Genomic DNA, 15,902 nt, shown 5'->3' on the forward strand with positions numbered 1-15,902 from the left:
ACAAGTAATGTTTAGTTTGTTTTGTAGGTATTAGAAAAAAAAACATATTTAAGTCATATTGTGAAACGCGACAGGAAGTTCAAGTTCGTATAAAAGAACAAAGGTCGTCAATGTATTTTGAATATTTTTAAAATTCAACGCTCTTAATAAAGTTTGTATGAAAAAGAAAAATTATTTAACTGAACGGCTTGAAATCAGAGTCCACTTCGAAAAGTGTCAGACACTCAGTTTTGAAATGTCAGGACAGGACACTCCTTTTCAGATACTAAGAAATAATTAACCGTTTGTGACTGGAAAGAACTCTGATTAGATCAGGCAAATCAATTTTTTTTACTTTACCCGAACCTTCTATAAAAATGGGGTAGAGTGTGTAATAAAAACCTGTTTCATTTGCAATTATTTATTATTATTTTCGTTTATTCGTAATGTATGGACATCGTTTCCTAAGCAAAATATACATTTCACAAGACGTAAGTACGTACGTTTGAACGCAATTCATTTCATACCTAACAATAAAATGCCATAACAAAAAATACAAAATACTTTGAGTATAAGGAACTTAAAATAAGGGTAGAATCACACCAAGCTTGAAACATAATCTTTAACTTTGGGGCCAATTTTACAATTACGAAATAAAACCTCAGCTATTCTACATATATAGCTGATCTAGCACCAGAAAATTCTGAAATTTCATTACTGAACAGTTTCATGGCAAAGCGACAAATTAAAACTTAAACCGTAATTTAAATTAAAACGCTATTCTTAATTGAAAATGGTAATTATAAATGCATAGTGATTCGAGGCGCCTAAAGGTGTGATCCACAACTATGTACAAACAAGAAATTAACTATTTATTTATTTATTTCTATACATTGCATTGATTCTGAATAGCTGTGATTTACATTACCACTACAGGGTGTCAGCACAATATTGCCATACACATGGAACATAGGAATGTACTAAAACATATTCACAAACCCAAAATCAACATAGTAATAAGAAAAACGGCCAGCGTTTATCCATAAGGCTCGTACACATGAAAATCCTAGTAAGTACGGGCCTTAAACAACATACCTACCTAGTATTCTTACCGGAACGTATCTTGACTTATGTATACACGTTTAGAGATGTCATTAATGACGTATAGCTCTGGCAACTATGGCATAGGCTATCGCCGCCATTTTGGGTTAAATTACGTGCCGGGTATTTTGATAGATTTGCGCAGAAGTAATACACAAACTTTGAAGCCAAACCTATAACATACAAAATTCTAGAATGAAGAAATGATCTCGGATAAAATTTATTTTAAAAGGCTTATTAGAAAATAACAGATTCGTTTTTATTGCCTCTGTCTCTTATTATTGTGACAAAAAAGGGGCAGAGGACTGGAATAATTTCAAGGTCATTTTTCCATTCCTTGTTTTGTAAAAGTGAACTTAACATTTATAAAAATGGTACGTACATTCGTGTTCGCTCAACTACGACCTTTTACGTGCACTACCATAACTTTTTTTTATAACTTCGCCCGCGGCTTCTGTTGTGCTGTAATTAATTTTACTTAATAGCTTCCTATTTATAATTATCAATACAGTTAATAAAGCAACTTCATAATTACACCAATCCAAAAACAGACAAACATTTTAATTACACAATATACATATAACAGCATTTATGAAGCCGCTAACATTCGCTTACGTTTACGCCGAGAATAACATTATTTCCGCGGATATCCTTACATCCTCTGCATTCAATCGTATACCTATTTGCAACAATAACAATGCCGAATTCTGTTATAATTGTTGAGTTTACGTATTGAACTTACTTAAATATTTTAAAAAAATGGAAATTTTCTCAGCCTACCTATATTGATGATTGTATATTGTATATCATATATTTATATATAATTAGATAGGTATACAATATTGTAGTATATTTTGATTTGAAACTCCATTCCTTGTTTGGCGAGTGAATAGTACAGAAACACTAGACAAAAAGTGCGGCTCTTCAAAAACATAAAAAAGACGTATATATGTCTTATATTCAGTTGTCCTCAGAGATAGAAAAATATTATATAAACCATATGATTGTTTAATTATGAGACCTCCAATTTATTAAAAAAAAGGTGAGAATTTACGGTACCTAACCGGGCATATCCGCGGAAACATTCAACATTGAATATAATTTTTTTTTCAGTTATATAAATTGTACTACACTACACACTTCGTCCGAATGAGAAAGAAATCCGAAAGCGGACATTATTTTTATTATATTTCATTATTATATCTACTCAAACAGATTTCATCCGACTGGGCCGAAGTTTAGAAGCATCAACATTGAAAACTTTCTATATTATCTATGAAAATGTTAGCTATAGACCAACAAGGATGTTTCTGAACGTTGACACAGAATAAATAAATCAAATCTTTACACCTTCTTTTGTGGGGAAGGATAATAAATATCGTGTGAAAACCTACACATCCAGGCAAATAGAACGAACAACTTATTCATGAACGTTGAGAAGGCTTAACTAACCTCTCTTTTTACCTTTGACGTTAACCATAGAGTAAAATAAATACGTAGATAAGTCGAGGCATATCAAGCCCCAGAGCTGTTCGGGCTTCCTGGCTTACCTTGTTATTATTTTATAGTTGTCTTAAGAGGACCCTGGGTTCTAGATAGAAAGCGTATTGCTAGTGGATTTATTTGTTCTTTGGCAACGTTCATTCTGATCCGTGAATGATTATAAACAATACGATGTGTGGTAGTCCTGAGAAGTGTTATTTGACAGATATTTGAGCTTGCAACACTGGCGCCCAACGTGGGACAATTAATAAAATAATTTTGAATATTTTATTTTTTTATTTTATTTATATATTCCAATAATAATAGTAGTACATAAACTACACTAACTTTGTGTAATTTGTCCCGTATTATATAAATATTTATTACATTTCAATAAATAAATTTAAAAAAAAATTAGAAAATTGGGCATCTGTCAAATAAACTTCTCAAAACAGCTTCGCTATGCACTATAGATTATACCCATATATTCCAATTTACACTTTATCTTTACTTATTCTTAACAGGGCGACAATACAACCAACACCTGGTAGAAATACGGAGAAGACATAGTAATTTTAACAGCTTATTTATATCTGTGCCATAGATTGCTATCGCACAATATCTATATAAATTTATATATAACTATACATTATTAATTGCAATCGAACAAGAAAAATGACAATTTGGAATGGGCCCAGAAAAGGATCATTCCATCTCTACCTCTGGTTTGTAGAAGGCCGTTAAAGGAAAAAAAACACTTTTAAGTAAGTGCATAAAACATTTTAAGACGATTTAGTATAATTTTGAAGTGATTAGTCATTCAAGTTTCAGCATTTTCATCCTGTGTACCATTTTTACGAATTTCAATAAAACAAATCATAATCAGAACTATTGTTTTGCTTAAAAATAAGTTTCCTTCAATTAATACAATTTATTTATTCACTGGCTATATAAAAGAAGATCAGTTGTGCATTCGAAAAAATCCAAATTTAAAAATACCACATTATCGTTGGACACTGGCATAAAATTAAAGAGGGTAAAAAAATATTTTTTTAAATACCTATTATTTTCGTACACGTTAAGATTGGAACAGGTTTTGCTGTTTCGCGTCATTTTCAAAGTCACTCCATGCGTTGTTCAGTTCCATGAATATCATTTTTGCAATGTTTTCGTTGGGAGTGTTCATTTGCTGAAAATTAAAAAATAAAACCAAAATGATTATTGAAAGCTTCCTTGCTAGCCTGGCAGCGAAAAAAAGATGTGTATGCCAGCTGTTTTCCTTTTAGCGCAAATTGTAAAAGTCATTCAAGGTACCTAATTAAAATGCGTGATGCGTATAAAAGGCACAGGTTCGAATCCCACCTTAGCTACGTATTTTAGAAGTAATGTACATTAGTTTGAATACCGATGGTCTTACGGTGAAGAAAAACATCGTGAGAAAACTCCCTCATCAATCCAATATGGGTTAGGTTTCTTTAGAACATACCGTCATACATAACTCTTAGTTAGACTGGCACATAAACATTATAAATTGAAGCACAATATAGACTTATCTAAACGTGCAAAGACATGTTAAATATAAAAAATACCTTAGTAAAAAAATCCCTCAGAAACAAAATATAATCTCACCTTATCAGGATGTACAGCTAGACACGCCTTCCTGTAATTCCTCTTAACATCGGCAGGCGACACAAGTTGAGACATGTCCACGCGTGTCCAGCGACACTCCTCCCACACCACGGTGTGCAGGGAGCATAGCAACGCTCGGATGTTGGCTTTCTTGCCCTCCGTCTGAACATAAAACAGATACAATGTTACTTGTGAGCGCCAAATATAAACAGGTTAAGAGTATAGGAATAAAAGTCGACATGACAATTATTAAGTAATGTTGAAATTTCCTACAATAATGAATAAAAAAAAATTAGAAGAAAACCTGCCGGATCTTGGTAATTAACAGACATTCCGTTTCCATTCAGGTAAGACACAGCCATATTATGTTGTTGAGATGAGTGTGCAACCTGTCTCTATTTGAATCTCAATTAAGCCATATAGTTGAGCGTGGTTTTTCAGTCTTTTCGAGACTGTTGGCTCTGTCTACCCCGCAAGGGTTATAGACGTGATTATAATGCATTCACCATTTCCTTCCTCATCGCGTTCAGGGTCTTGGGCCCAGCGTCACACTTTTCTCTCCTATTTCGTACGACCAAGACAAAACAACTGGCTTTCAGGAATAAACCTTACCCATTCATGTATCCTCAGTTTCTCGGGGTCCATTTCCCTCACCATCTCCTCCTTCCTCATCGCGTTCATGGTCTTGGGCCCGGCGTCTCTCTTCGCGAAGTCGTACCCCTGGCTGCCGAGCAAGTCGCCGAACACATCTGTGGACTTTTTGGGCTTGTCGTCGGCCGGTGTCTTTGCTGGTTCGAAGTGGCTTCGGCTGTGAAAATGAGAATTACGTTTATTAATCAGAAATTATCCTCAATATATAGTTAGTTTCTTTAAAATCTTCTTGAATTTGCGTATGCTCGTATGTAAATAAGAGTCTGGCGAAGAACAAAGGGTACTTTTAATCCAGGTAATAACTATAATACATGTCAGATTTGCGAAAAACTTCTTCTTTTGTAGATGTCGTTAAATTCGCACGAACAAAACCGCTGGTAAAAGCAGGTGTCCTTTTTTTAACTTTAGTTTGGTACCCAGAAAGCGTACCTACCAGATAATTTATTTAATTTTACCTTCGTTATGGTGGTCACAACTCTCAGTCATGAGGAATCGACGTAGAGGAAGAAGAATATGTCTCACTCTCTCTCTCTGGCGAAATTCACAGATAAAGAACGATTTGCGCTTAAATTTTTACCTTCGTCAATTTTCCTAAGAAGTAATAGAAAATTATTTCGATTATTTCATACAAGGCAAAAAATATTGGACTTTCAACGCCAATCTGAGGACGATTTACAACCTTACAAGTTACATCTTCCAGAACATAGTCTAATGTCATCCAAAACACTTGTTATACTATAGATAAGAAAATCATTGACATCAATAAGTGATACCTTGTATCCAATTTTGAAAAAAAAATCTATTCTACATACATACATACATAAAATCACTCCTCTTTCCCGGAGGGATAGGCAGAGACTACCTCTTTCCACTAGCCACGATCTCTGCACACTTCCTTCGCTTCATCCACATTCATAACTCTCTTCATGCAAGCTCGGCGGTTTCGGGTACTTTTGACCTGTAAATCTATTCTATTGAAACATTGAAACACGTCACCTGTAATCAGGTTGATGCGCAGGCGACCTCGCCGGCGTGTGCGCAGGCGACGCCGCCGCCGACGGCGCCGCGCTGGCCGCGCCGGCCGCGTTGCTAGGCAACGAGCCGAGCAGGCCCAGATCCGCGAACGGATCCTTCTTTGATGATTCGGGGGGCACGCTTTGAGATCGGACTGTTTAAAGGGTTAGAATAAGTAAAGTAAGAGATAAGTTGACGATATTGAACAAAATGCTGCAGTGCATTGTGTACTTTTGATCCTTTGGAAACGGTTTCGACGACAAAATGTTGTGAAACCGAAAGATATGACAATAATGTGCCATGTGGTTCCCGGCACCATTAGAAAAAAGAATAAGTCCACTCCATCACTCTCCCATGGATGTCGTAAAAGGCGACCACGGGGTAGGCCCATTAACTTGGGAATCTTCTTTTAGGCGATGGGCTATTTGAGTATTTTATTTAAATCTCAATTCCATCATAAAACCAAACAGCTGAAAGTGGCCTATCAGTCTTTTCAAGACTGTTGGGTCTGTCTTCCCCACAAGGGATATAGGCGTGATTATATGTATATATGTTTGAAATATCCCATGATAATTCATAAAAAAATGAATTGAATTTGACGTAACACCTACCCTCTTCCACCACTGGTCGTGGTGTCAACAGCGGCTCCTGTTTGGGCAGCGGGTCGTTGAGGCCAAACGGGTCGAAGTCACTCGCCACGGGTCGCTCTGCTGACTCCACACCCTTGGCCGGCTCGCCGAATATAGATTCCGATGAGAAATTCTGAGAAACGGTAAAAGAAATGTAGTCAAGTAAAGCAATTATTATTTTTTCAACTTAATCAACTCATGCGCAGCAAGTGGAAAGATGTAGTCTGTGCCTACTCCTTCGGGAAAGAGGCGTGATTTAAGTAAGTAAGCATGTGACTCTTAAGACGTACTTCATGACAATTGACGACCGATTGGCCTTAAATATATGTTCGTAGTACAGTCACCTGCACATCAAGTAACTCAGCACCACGGAATTGTAAGATGTGGTAATAGAAACGAATTGTGTGAATTTGGGTAGGTCAATATGCTTTCGACCGTAAAGCCAACTTTTAGAGAAGGATATACACTAAGATCGTTAATATCAATCACTGTATAATCCTGAAGATCACAAGCGTGAATAAGACAATATCGTAAAAGGCGCCTAAGGGATAAGCTTATAATTTTGGGATTCTTATTTTAAGCGATGGGCTAGCAAACTGTCAACTATTTGAATCTCAATTAAGCCAATAAGTTAAACGTGGCCTATTAATCTTTGCAAGACTGTTGGCTTTGTTTACTCCGCAAGGGATTATATGTACTTGTATGTATGTACGTTATCTGGCATATTGTATTTTTCTCGTACGCTTTTAGACAATTACAACATTGAGGAAACAATTGATATTTCTACTTATCAAAGAACTAGATATGATACTGAAGGGTAAACTAACCTGCGCCTCTTCCTTGTTAGAACTGAGGAAATCTCCGAAACTCTCGTCCGTTTGTTTTTCCATCATGCCGAAGAAATCGAACGAATCATCACTGGTGAGTTTCTTCTTCTGCTCGGTTGGCGGCGCCACCGCCGCATTGGCTAGATTGAGAAAGTCCGCGGTGTCTGAGGGGGGCGCGGCGGGGGGCGCGGGCCGGGGGGGCGGCGGCCGAGTAGGAACGGGGGCCGGTTTCTCGACCTCTTTTGGGGGGTAATCCGCTGTCACTATAAACGTTATGATGCTTGAATAATGAATTTTGTGTATCAAAATGAATGAAACAGCCAATGAAAGACGTGACTTTGTCATGCATTTGTATTAATGCGGTTGTTAAAAAAAAATGAAATAATTATGATTTTAACAAACATTAAATCGAAACACCCATTGATTTTCGGTTAAATTAAGAAAATGACTGTGTGGCGCAGCGGTTGCGCGCTTGTTTGTAAAACCGGAGGTCTCGGGTTCGAATCCTGGCCAGGGCATGTTGAGAAACAAACTTTTACTGATCGTCCTGGGTCTTAGATGTTTATAAATATAAATAAATATATATACGGGACAAAATAAATAAATAGTTTATCTATATAAGTATTTATTATAAGATATAGTATCGTTGAGTTAGTATCTCGTAACACAAGTTTCGAACTTACTTCGAGGCTAAATCAATCTGTGTTATTAGTCCCGTTTATGAAAAAAAAATGAATGGACTGGCTCAACACTATGTCTAAGAGGACATTTTGACATTAAGGGATGAAACATAGACCACTAATTGCCTAATCCTTTTTAATATTTCGAATCTTAGGCGAAATATTTTTTTTCAAACGTGTTTCAATAATGAAAAGAGAAATCAATTCAAAAATCATGCAAGTTCAGAATAAAGTATGTTGCTAATAATACAAATAATGATTTCAAACAAAAAAAATGATTCACACTACATTCATCTACAACATACTTGTCCGTGCAGCCGACTTTCCTTGTAGATTTGCTGTGTAAGTAGATAAAACATAATCTCTACGTTAAAAATCCGATTATGATTTCATGTAGTATGTAATTACATATAATTTAGTGTGTCGTAGTACTAATAATTTAATTTTGGATGTCGTAAGAAGCGACTAAGGGATAGGTTTATAAACATGAAATTCCTCTTATTGCAAAGTGTTTTTTTTTTTTACTTTTATTTATAGTTGTTAAGTTAACATATAACAGCAAGAACTAGTTTCAATCATCATCAAGTTTCTTGTTATTTTTATTTTTTAAGATAAACTACTTATTAATAAATAGCCCTATCGCGGGGCTTCGCTCCCATGAGAATTTCTAGAAAAATGTTATTCCTAAAAGTCTATTCTATTTATAAATTTCAACAAAATCGGTTCAGTCATTTAAAAGTTTATTCGTTACAAACATACATAAATACATATCTCTCCTCTCCATTATCATGGATAAGAAGACTTACCAAAATTATCAATAGTCTCGTCCCTCTCCAGCGTAGTAGAGAACAGTACATCAGGCGTCCGTATCGGGAACGAATGGTCTTCCTCCCACAAATCGCTTCTTGGCTTCCTGCGTTCACCATTCTGCACCACTAGGCTTATCACCGCGTTCGTGTTGTTTGAGAAGTGGTCGTTCACCGGTGATGATTCGTCTATACCGTCGATTTCAGATCTGTGAATGTGTGTAATCATTATATATATATATATATATATATGGGACAAATGACACAGATTGAGTTGGCCTCGAAGTAAGTTCGAGACTTGTGTTACGAGATACTAACTCAACGATACTATATTTAATAATAAATACTTATATAGATAAACATCCAAGACCCAGGCCAATCAGATAAAGTTCTTTTCTCATCATGCCCTGGCCGGGATTCGAACCCGGGACCCTCCGGTGTCACAGACAAGCGTACTACCGCTGCGCCACAGAGGCCGTTAAGTGTCATTAAGTGTTGGACTTATTTCGCGCTTGAGTTTGGAGCGTCGGTGGCCGAATCGGTAAGGTGCCTTGTCAAAACACGGTTGCAACTAAAGTCACCGGTTCGAATCCCACCGCGGCCATGTACCGATTTCTATTTTCGAAGTTATGTTTACTTTAGTTTGATAACTAACCGCTGTTACGGTGAGGGAAAACATCGTGAGGAAAACCTGCAAATTTAGGCAAACTGGATGTGTGACCATGATCCAATACGGGTTAGGTTTACCTACAAAGGTTAACGGAGGTCGGATGGCAGTCGTGTACAAAACCTGACTCACCCAATCCAGAATCCATGGTCAAGAAGAGCCTTACCCCGGGCTCTTCTCCAGAGTGGTGAGGATGCAACCAGGACTAAAGCCAGGAGAGGAGGGGGGTATAAGGTAGGTATGCCAGCCCAGGTCAAAACCTGGGCTTGGGTGAGCTTTAAGTGTATGTGTTGAGTTTCTTGTGTCATATGTATGATTGGGTATGTCATACTACCTTTAACTGACGGGCTCACATAACGAGAGTTATGAATGTGGTTTAAACGAAAGAAGTATGGAAAAATGGAAATATGTGGTCTCTGCCCACCCCGCCGGTTGCACTTTCTCATTTTTGAACGTGTAAGATACCGTATTATGTGTGCGGAAAATACATATGTATCAAAATTGTTACCTGTTAAACTTGATGGCGTGTTGGGAGTGGGCCAGGAATCCGGTGTGGAAGTGGAGGGCGAGCATTAGCACCGAGTGCACTCGGCCGAGTTGCATGTCATTATACCGTTAACCGACAGGCTCACATAAAGAGAGTTATGAATGTGGTTTAAACGAAAGAAGTATGGAAAAATGGAAATATGTGATCTCTGTCTACCCCTCCGGTAGCACTTTCTCTTTTTTGAAGGGCCACGTGTAAGTTACCGTATTAGAATAGATTTATTTTCAAAATTGGATACAAGGTATCACTTATTGACGTCACATCAACCTCTCATCATCTTAAATCTAATTATAACGACTACCGCTTCCAATGCGCATGTGTAGAAGAAGCGACGGAACAATTTTTATGTGTGCGGAAAATACATATGTATCAAAATTCTCACCTGTTAAACTTGATGGCGTGCTGGGAGTGGGCCAGGAAGCCGGTGTGGAAGTGGAGGGCGAGCATCGGCACCGAGTGCACTCGGCCGAGTTGCATGTCATTATACCGTTAACCGACAGGCCCACATAAAGAGAGTTATGAATGTGGTTTAAACGAAAGAAGTACGGTATGCAGGGATAGTGGCAGATGGAAATATATGGTCTCTGCCTATCCCCCCGGTTGCACTATCTCTTTTTTGAAGGGCCACGTGTAAGATACCGTATTATGTGTGCGGAAAATACATATGTATCAAAAATTCTCACCTGTTAAACTTGATGGCGTGTTGGGAGTGGGCCAGGAAGCCGGTGTGGAAGTGGAGGGCGAGCATCGGCACCGAGTGCACTCGGCCGAGTTGCTGCCGCGCGTGGTAGGCGCACACCGACACGTCTCCCGTCACCGTCGTGTCTAGCGGTAACGTCACCTGTGCAAAATTATTATGTAACTAGAGGCCGCCCGCGACTTCGTCCGCATGGAAACCCTATCAATCCCGCGGGAACTCTGGGATAAAAAGTAGCCTATGTATTATTCTGGGTCTTCAGCTACCTACATACCAAATTTCATGGTAATCGGTTCAGTAGTTTTTGCGTGAAAGAGTAACAAACATCCATACATCCATACAAACTTTCGCCTTTATAATAGTAGTAGGATTATTATTGTTATTCCTCTTAGATTTCACGGGTCTATACACCCCGGATTTTTGAGAGGCTTGCGTGGGGATATAAATCCAACACGTAGAGGCCCTTTGGAGAAGTTGATGTTATGTTGTTCTCCTGCCAAAACCCGTTCCCGGCCATATCAATAGATGATATGTCCATGAACAGGTCTCGGCAGGAGGTGGAGCTTTTACAAAATAAGGGAAAGTAATATGGGTTATGGAGTTGACGTTTGGATGGATTTAAAAAAGACACCTGCCATAATCATGAATACGTGACTATTATTGTTATTATTATTCTGCCCACCCCTCCGCGAAAGAGGCGTGATTTTATGTATGTAATTATGTAATTACATACATATGGTCACGTCTATATTCCTTGCGGGGTAGACAGAGCCAACGGGGTAGACAGAGCCAACAGTCCTGAAAGGACTGAATGGCCACGTTCAGCTATTTGGGTTAATGATAGAATTAAGATTCAAATAGTGACAGGTTGCTAGCCCATCGACTAAAAAGAATCCCAGGTTTGTAAGCCTATCCCTATGTCGCCTTTTACGATATCCATGGTAAAGAGATGGAGTGGTCCTATTCTTTTTTGTATTGGTGCCTGGAACCACACGGCACTTATATTATACCCAATTTATATATGTATGTATATTATACTAATATTTAATAAACTCAAAAAAAAATACTCACTTTCCCTTCAGCCATTGTATACACATGAAGTCTATCGTAGTCTTGCAATGTTGATAGCAACAGTCTATCTTCGTTGTATATCTCTATGTATGGCCGGCAACCGTCTCTGAAAATATTTACATATCATCACGTCTTTATCCCTTGCGGGGTAGACAGAGTCTTGTAAAGACTGATAGGGCACATTCAGCTGTTTAACTTAATGATTCATTCATTCATATAATAACGTCTATATCTCTTGCGGGGTAGACAGAGCCAACAGTCTAGAAAAACTGAAAGGCCACGTTCAGCTATATTGGCTTAATGATATAATCGAGATTCAAATAGTGACAGGTTGCTAATCCATCGCCTAAAAGACGAATCACAATTTATAAGCCCTAAAATCACTTACTCGCCTTTAACGACATCCATAGGAAATAGAAGGCGTAGTCCGGGATTCTCTTTTTCTATTTGTGCCGGCAACTACACGGCACCATTTGACTTACCTCGCTTTCGTGAACAACGGCACAGGTTGTATCGTTAGAGAAACCAGTGTCACCGGCCTGAAGTGTGGGAGAACAGGTTCAGGTCTGAAATATAAAAATCAATTTTTAATTTCTCTTCCCGCGCATATTTTAAGAAACAATCAAAGAAAAGAAAAGAATATTAAAGTTCTTCTTTAAGGCCATTAATGTAACGTACTTTAGTTTGTACGGTCCAACAAACTACACTGCAGCATGTCCGGTGAAAATGCTGAAATGAAAATTAATCTCAATTCAATCATAAAGCCAAACAGCTGAACGTGGCCTGTCAGTCTCTACAGGACTGTTGGCCCTGTCTACCCTGCAAGGGATATAGACGTGACTATATGTATGTATGTATATAAATTAAAATGAGAAACTGACCTGACGATATTACTGAGGTAATAGAGATACCGCAGTTGGCTGGGCGCGATGTTGATGGGTGACCGTTTGACAGCAAATATTTGTAGCGCGTCTTCCGGAACAGTCACCAGTTTGGCGTATAACAGCAGGCCGCACAGCACCACGCATGACATTGCTTTGCCGTCCTGGAACACAAAAAAAAACATTATTCTTTAAAAAAAAATTGGAGGGAAAAATATCTAACGTCATTTGGGTAAAAAATTATAACGCACCATAAACAATTTGACAGTGACATCTTAAAATTAGAAAAAAAAAAGAGTGGCGTGAACATTAAACTCATCTAAAAATATCGCTTAAGCAAATATTATATGACGTATTTCAAATTTAATTCTGCCAGATATTAAGAAGATAGCCACTCTGATAGGCTTACAAACTTGGGATTCTTTTTTAGGCGATGGGCTAGCAACCTGTCATTATTTGAATCTCAATTCTATCATTAAGCCAAATAGCTGAGCGTGGCCATTAATACAAATACAAATACTTTATTTGCTATAAATGCAGTACAATTATAGGTGTTACAAAGCATATAGTATATTTCGCGCATTTAACCTTTTCAAGCATTCCGCCTTATCAAGACTGTTGGCTCCGTCTACCCCGCAAGGGATACAGACGTGACCATATATATACATACATACATAAAATCACGCCTCTTTCCCGGAGGGGTAGGCAGAGACTACCTCTTTCCACTTGCCACGATCTCTGCATACTTCCTTCGCTTCATCCACATTCATAACTCTCTTCATACAAGCTCGGCGGTTTCGGGTACTTTTGACCTGACCCTTTACCAGGACGTCCTTAATTTGATCAAGACACGTTCATCTAGGTCTTCCCACTCCGACCTTTCCCTCCACACTCTCCTTGTATATCTGCTATAATATATGTATAACCACAAACCTGGCAAGTCAACACTAGCGCTCCTTTATCGTCCTTTCCCAGATATTGATACATATTCTGCAGTAATGAATAGAACGGTGCTAGCAGTGGGGCCCGGTGGGCGGCGGTGGGCCACAGCGCCCGGCCCGCGCCCTCGCCGCCGGGCCTCCCCAGCGGCGAGCGCGCGCCCCGGCACAGGTTGTACACGCAGTACCTGCCGCCGGGGTGACGACTCTCCAGGAATGCCTGGGTGGAAAGAGACATACGTGTATCTTGGCAGTGCCGTGTGGTTCCCGGCACTAATACAAAAAAAGACCACTCCAGACAGACAGATTTCGCATGAAAGTGGACCAGTTTCTGGAGAAATACCCATATACCCATAAATATATCCGTGTGGTTCCCGGCACCAATACAAAAAAGAATAGGACCACTCCATCTCTTACCCGCGAATGTTGTAAACGGCGACTAAGGGATAGGCTTATAAACTTGGGATTCCACTTTTAGGCGATGGGCTAGCAACCTGTCACTATTTGAATCTCAATTCTATCAGTAAGCCAAACAGCTGACCGTGGCCTATCAGTCTTTTCAAGACTGGTGGCTCTGTCTACCCCGCTAGGGATATAGACGTTATCATATGTATGTATGTATGTATGTGTATCTTAGCACACGCGGACACTCCATTTTGATATTCTTCCTCCTGGCTTTAGTGACGGTTGCATCCTCACAAATCAAGAGAGGAGCCCGTGGTATACTTTTGACCATAGTTCCTGGATTGAGTGAGTCAGGTTTTTACAAGAAACGACTCCGGAAGGTTAACCTAAACCGTATTGAATCGATCATGGTTACACATCCAGTCGCCTGAATGTGGAGGTTTCCTCACGATGTTTTCCCTCACCGTAAGAGCATCGGTTAGTATTCAAACTAATCTTTGAAAATATTCATTTGTACATGGCCGAGTTGGGATTCGAACCTGTGCCTTTACACGCGTCACGTACACAAAGCCAGCAGTTTTGAAAGACTGACAGGCCACGTTCAGCTGTAAAGCTTAAGGATATAATTGAGATTCAACAACCAGCAACCTGTCACTATTTGAATCTCAATGCTATCATTAAGCCAAATAGCTGAACGTGGCCGATCAGTCATTTCAAGACTGTTGGCTCTGTTTTTCCCACATGGGATATAGACGTGACCATATATATGTATGTACAAACTTACCCTAACGTCATCAATGTGGTTAGTCTTATACGCGCTCTCCAGACCTTCAGACGGGTACGGCATAACAATGATGCGACTAGTTATATAACTTATATCCAAATCAGTTCTAGCTATCGACCTGTGAACAAAGTGAAAATATTATCTCCACTAATTTCACAGCACTAATACGTAAGACGGCCTCTGTGGCGCAGCGGTAGTACGCCCATCTGTGACACCGGAGGTCCCGGGTTCGAATCCCGGCCAGGGCATGATGAGAAAAGAACTTTTTCTGATTGGCCTGGGTCTTGGATGTTTATCTACATAAGTATTTGTTACAAAACATAGTATTGTTGAGTTAGTATCTCGTAACACAAGACTCGAACTTACTTCGAGGCTAACTCAATCTGTGTAATTTGTCCCGTATATATTTATTTATTTATAATATAGAAAAGTAATTTTTGGATAATTATTAAAATTACACGCATGCCTTATTGTTATTACTAAAATTTTTCTTAAATATTATGTCTTGTGTGTATTACATCCTTAGCTAAAGCAATTGTGCATGCCTTAGGATGATAAGTTAGAATTCCGTTGTGTTGCTGTTTATAAAAAAAAATATGGTAACGAAAATTGATTAGAAATAGATTCTAGAGAAATAGACTTAAAATGTCTGAAAGTAAAAGGATCTAATCCCAAAATTCATTTATAAATATGCATCAGAAATTCCAAAAGAGTTTTGGTGTCAGACTGACTACGCCAAATCTTTTTCTACGGTGCCTTTAGTGGACAGCTGAACGTGGCCTTTCAGCCTTTTTAAGACTGTTGGTTCTGTCTACCCCGCAAGGTATTAGGTGCGCAACTAAGTTCTCGCTGTTTATCGATAGATGGCGCCAAAAGTGAAGTGAAGCCAATTTTTACGCGGCAAAGTGTCATGGCGGTAGCTTATACATTCAGTGAACAAGTGGCTTCAACAAAATCGTGATGCCATTGCGGCGTCATATTCTTTTATTTGAATGAACATGTCCGATTTTGTGCCGAAAAATGGTCTTTTGCAGGAAGTGTTCGTTTTCTTATTTCATTCAAAGAAAACAGCAGCTGAAGCACATCGAGAGCTGCAAAAAGTTTACAGGAACGG

The 15,902-nt window shown here is 38.8% G+C and overlaps 1 protein-coding gene across 1 annotated transcript in view; it reads right to left on the reverse strand.

The window, feature by feature from the left end:
- Positions 1 to 391: 391 nt before the first annotated feature.
- Positions 392 to 15,902, reverse strand: part of LOC106130206 (cyclin-G-associated kinase) — a 33,222-nt gene continuing 17,711 nt past the window's right edge. Inside the window, exons 7-19 of the mRNA XM_013328996.2 lie at positions 14,789 to 14,906; positions 13,595 to 13,819; positions 12,662 to 12,825; positions 12,263 to 12,346; positions 11,781 to 11,886; positions 10,696 to 10,853; positions 8,799 to 9,007; positions 7,313 to 7,575; positions 6,468 to 6,618; positions 5,839 to 6,010; positions 4,804 to 4,999; positions 4,192 to 4,353; positions 392 to 3,751 (exon numbers count right to left, since the gene is read on the reverse strand). Of these exons, the coding sequence (XP_013184450.1) occupies positions 3,641 to 3,751; positions 4,192 to 4,353; positions 4,804 to 4,999; positions 5,839 to 6,010; positions 6,468 to 6,618; positions 7,313 to 7,575; positions 8,799 to 9,007; positions 10,696 to 10,853; positions 11,781 to 11,886; positions 12,263 to 12,346; positions 12,662 to 12,825; positions 13,595 to 13,819; positions 14,789 to 14,906 (2,119 nt within the window). The 3' untranslated portion in view covers positions 392 to 3,640. The remainder of the gene's footprint in view (positions 3,752 to 4,191; positions 4,354 to 4,803; positions 5,000 to 5,838; positions 6,011 to 6,467; positions 6,619 to 7,312; positions 7,576 to 8,798; positions 9,008 to 10,695; positions 10,854 to 11,780; positions 11,887 to 12,262; positions 12,347 to 12,661; positions 12,826 to 13,594; positions 13,820 to 14,788; positions 14,907 to 15,902) is intronic.

This window comes from Amyelois transitella, chromosome 7 (genome assembly GCF_032362555.1).
Source record: "Amyelois transitella isolate CPQ chromosome 7, ilAmyTran1.1, whole genome shotgun sequence".
NCBI classification, from domain to species: Eukaryota; Metazoa; Arthropoda; class Insecta; order Lepidoptera; family Pyralidae; genus Amyelois; species Amyelois transitella.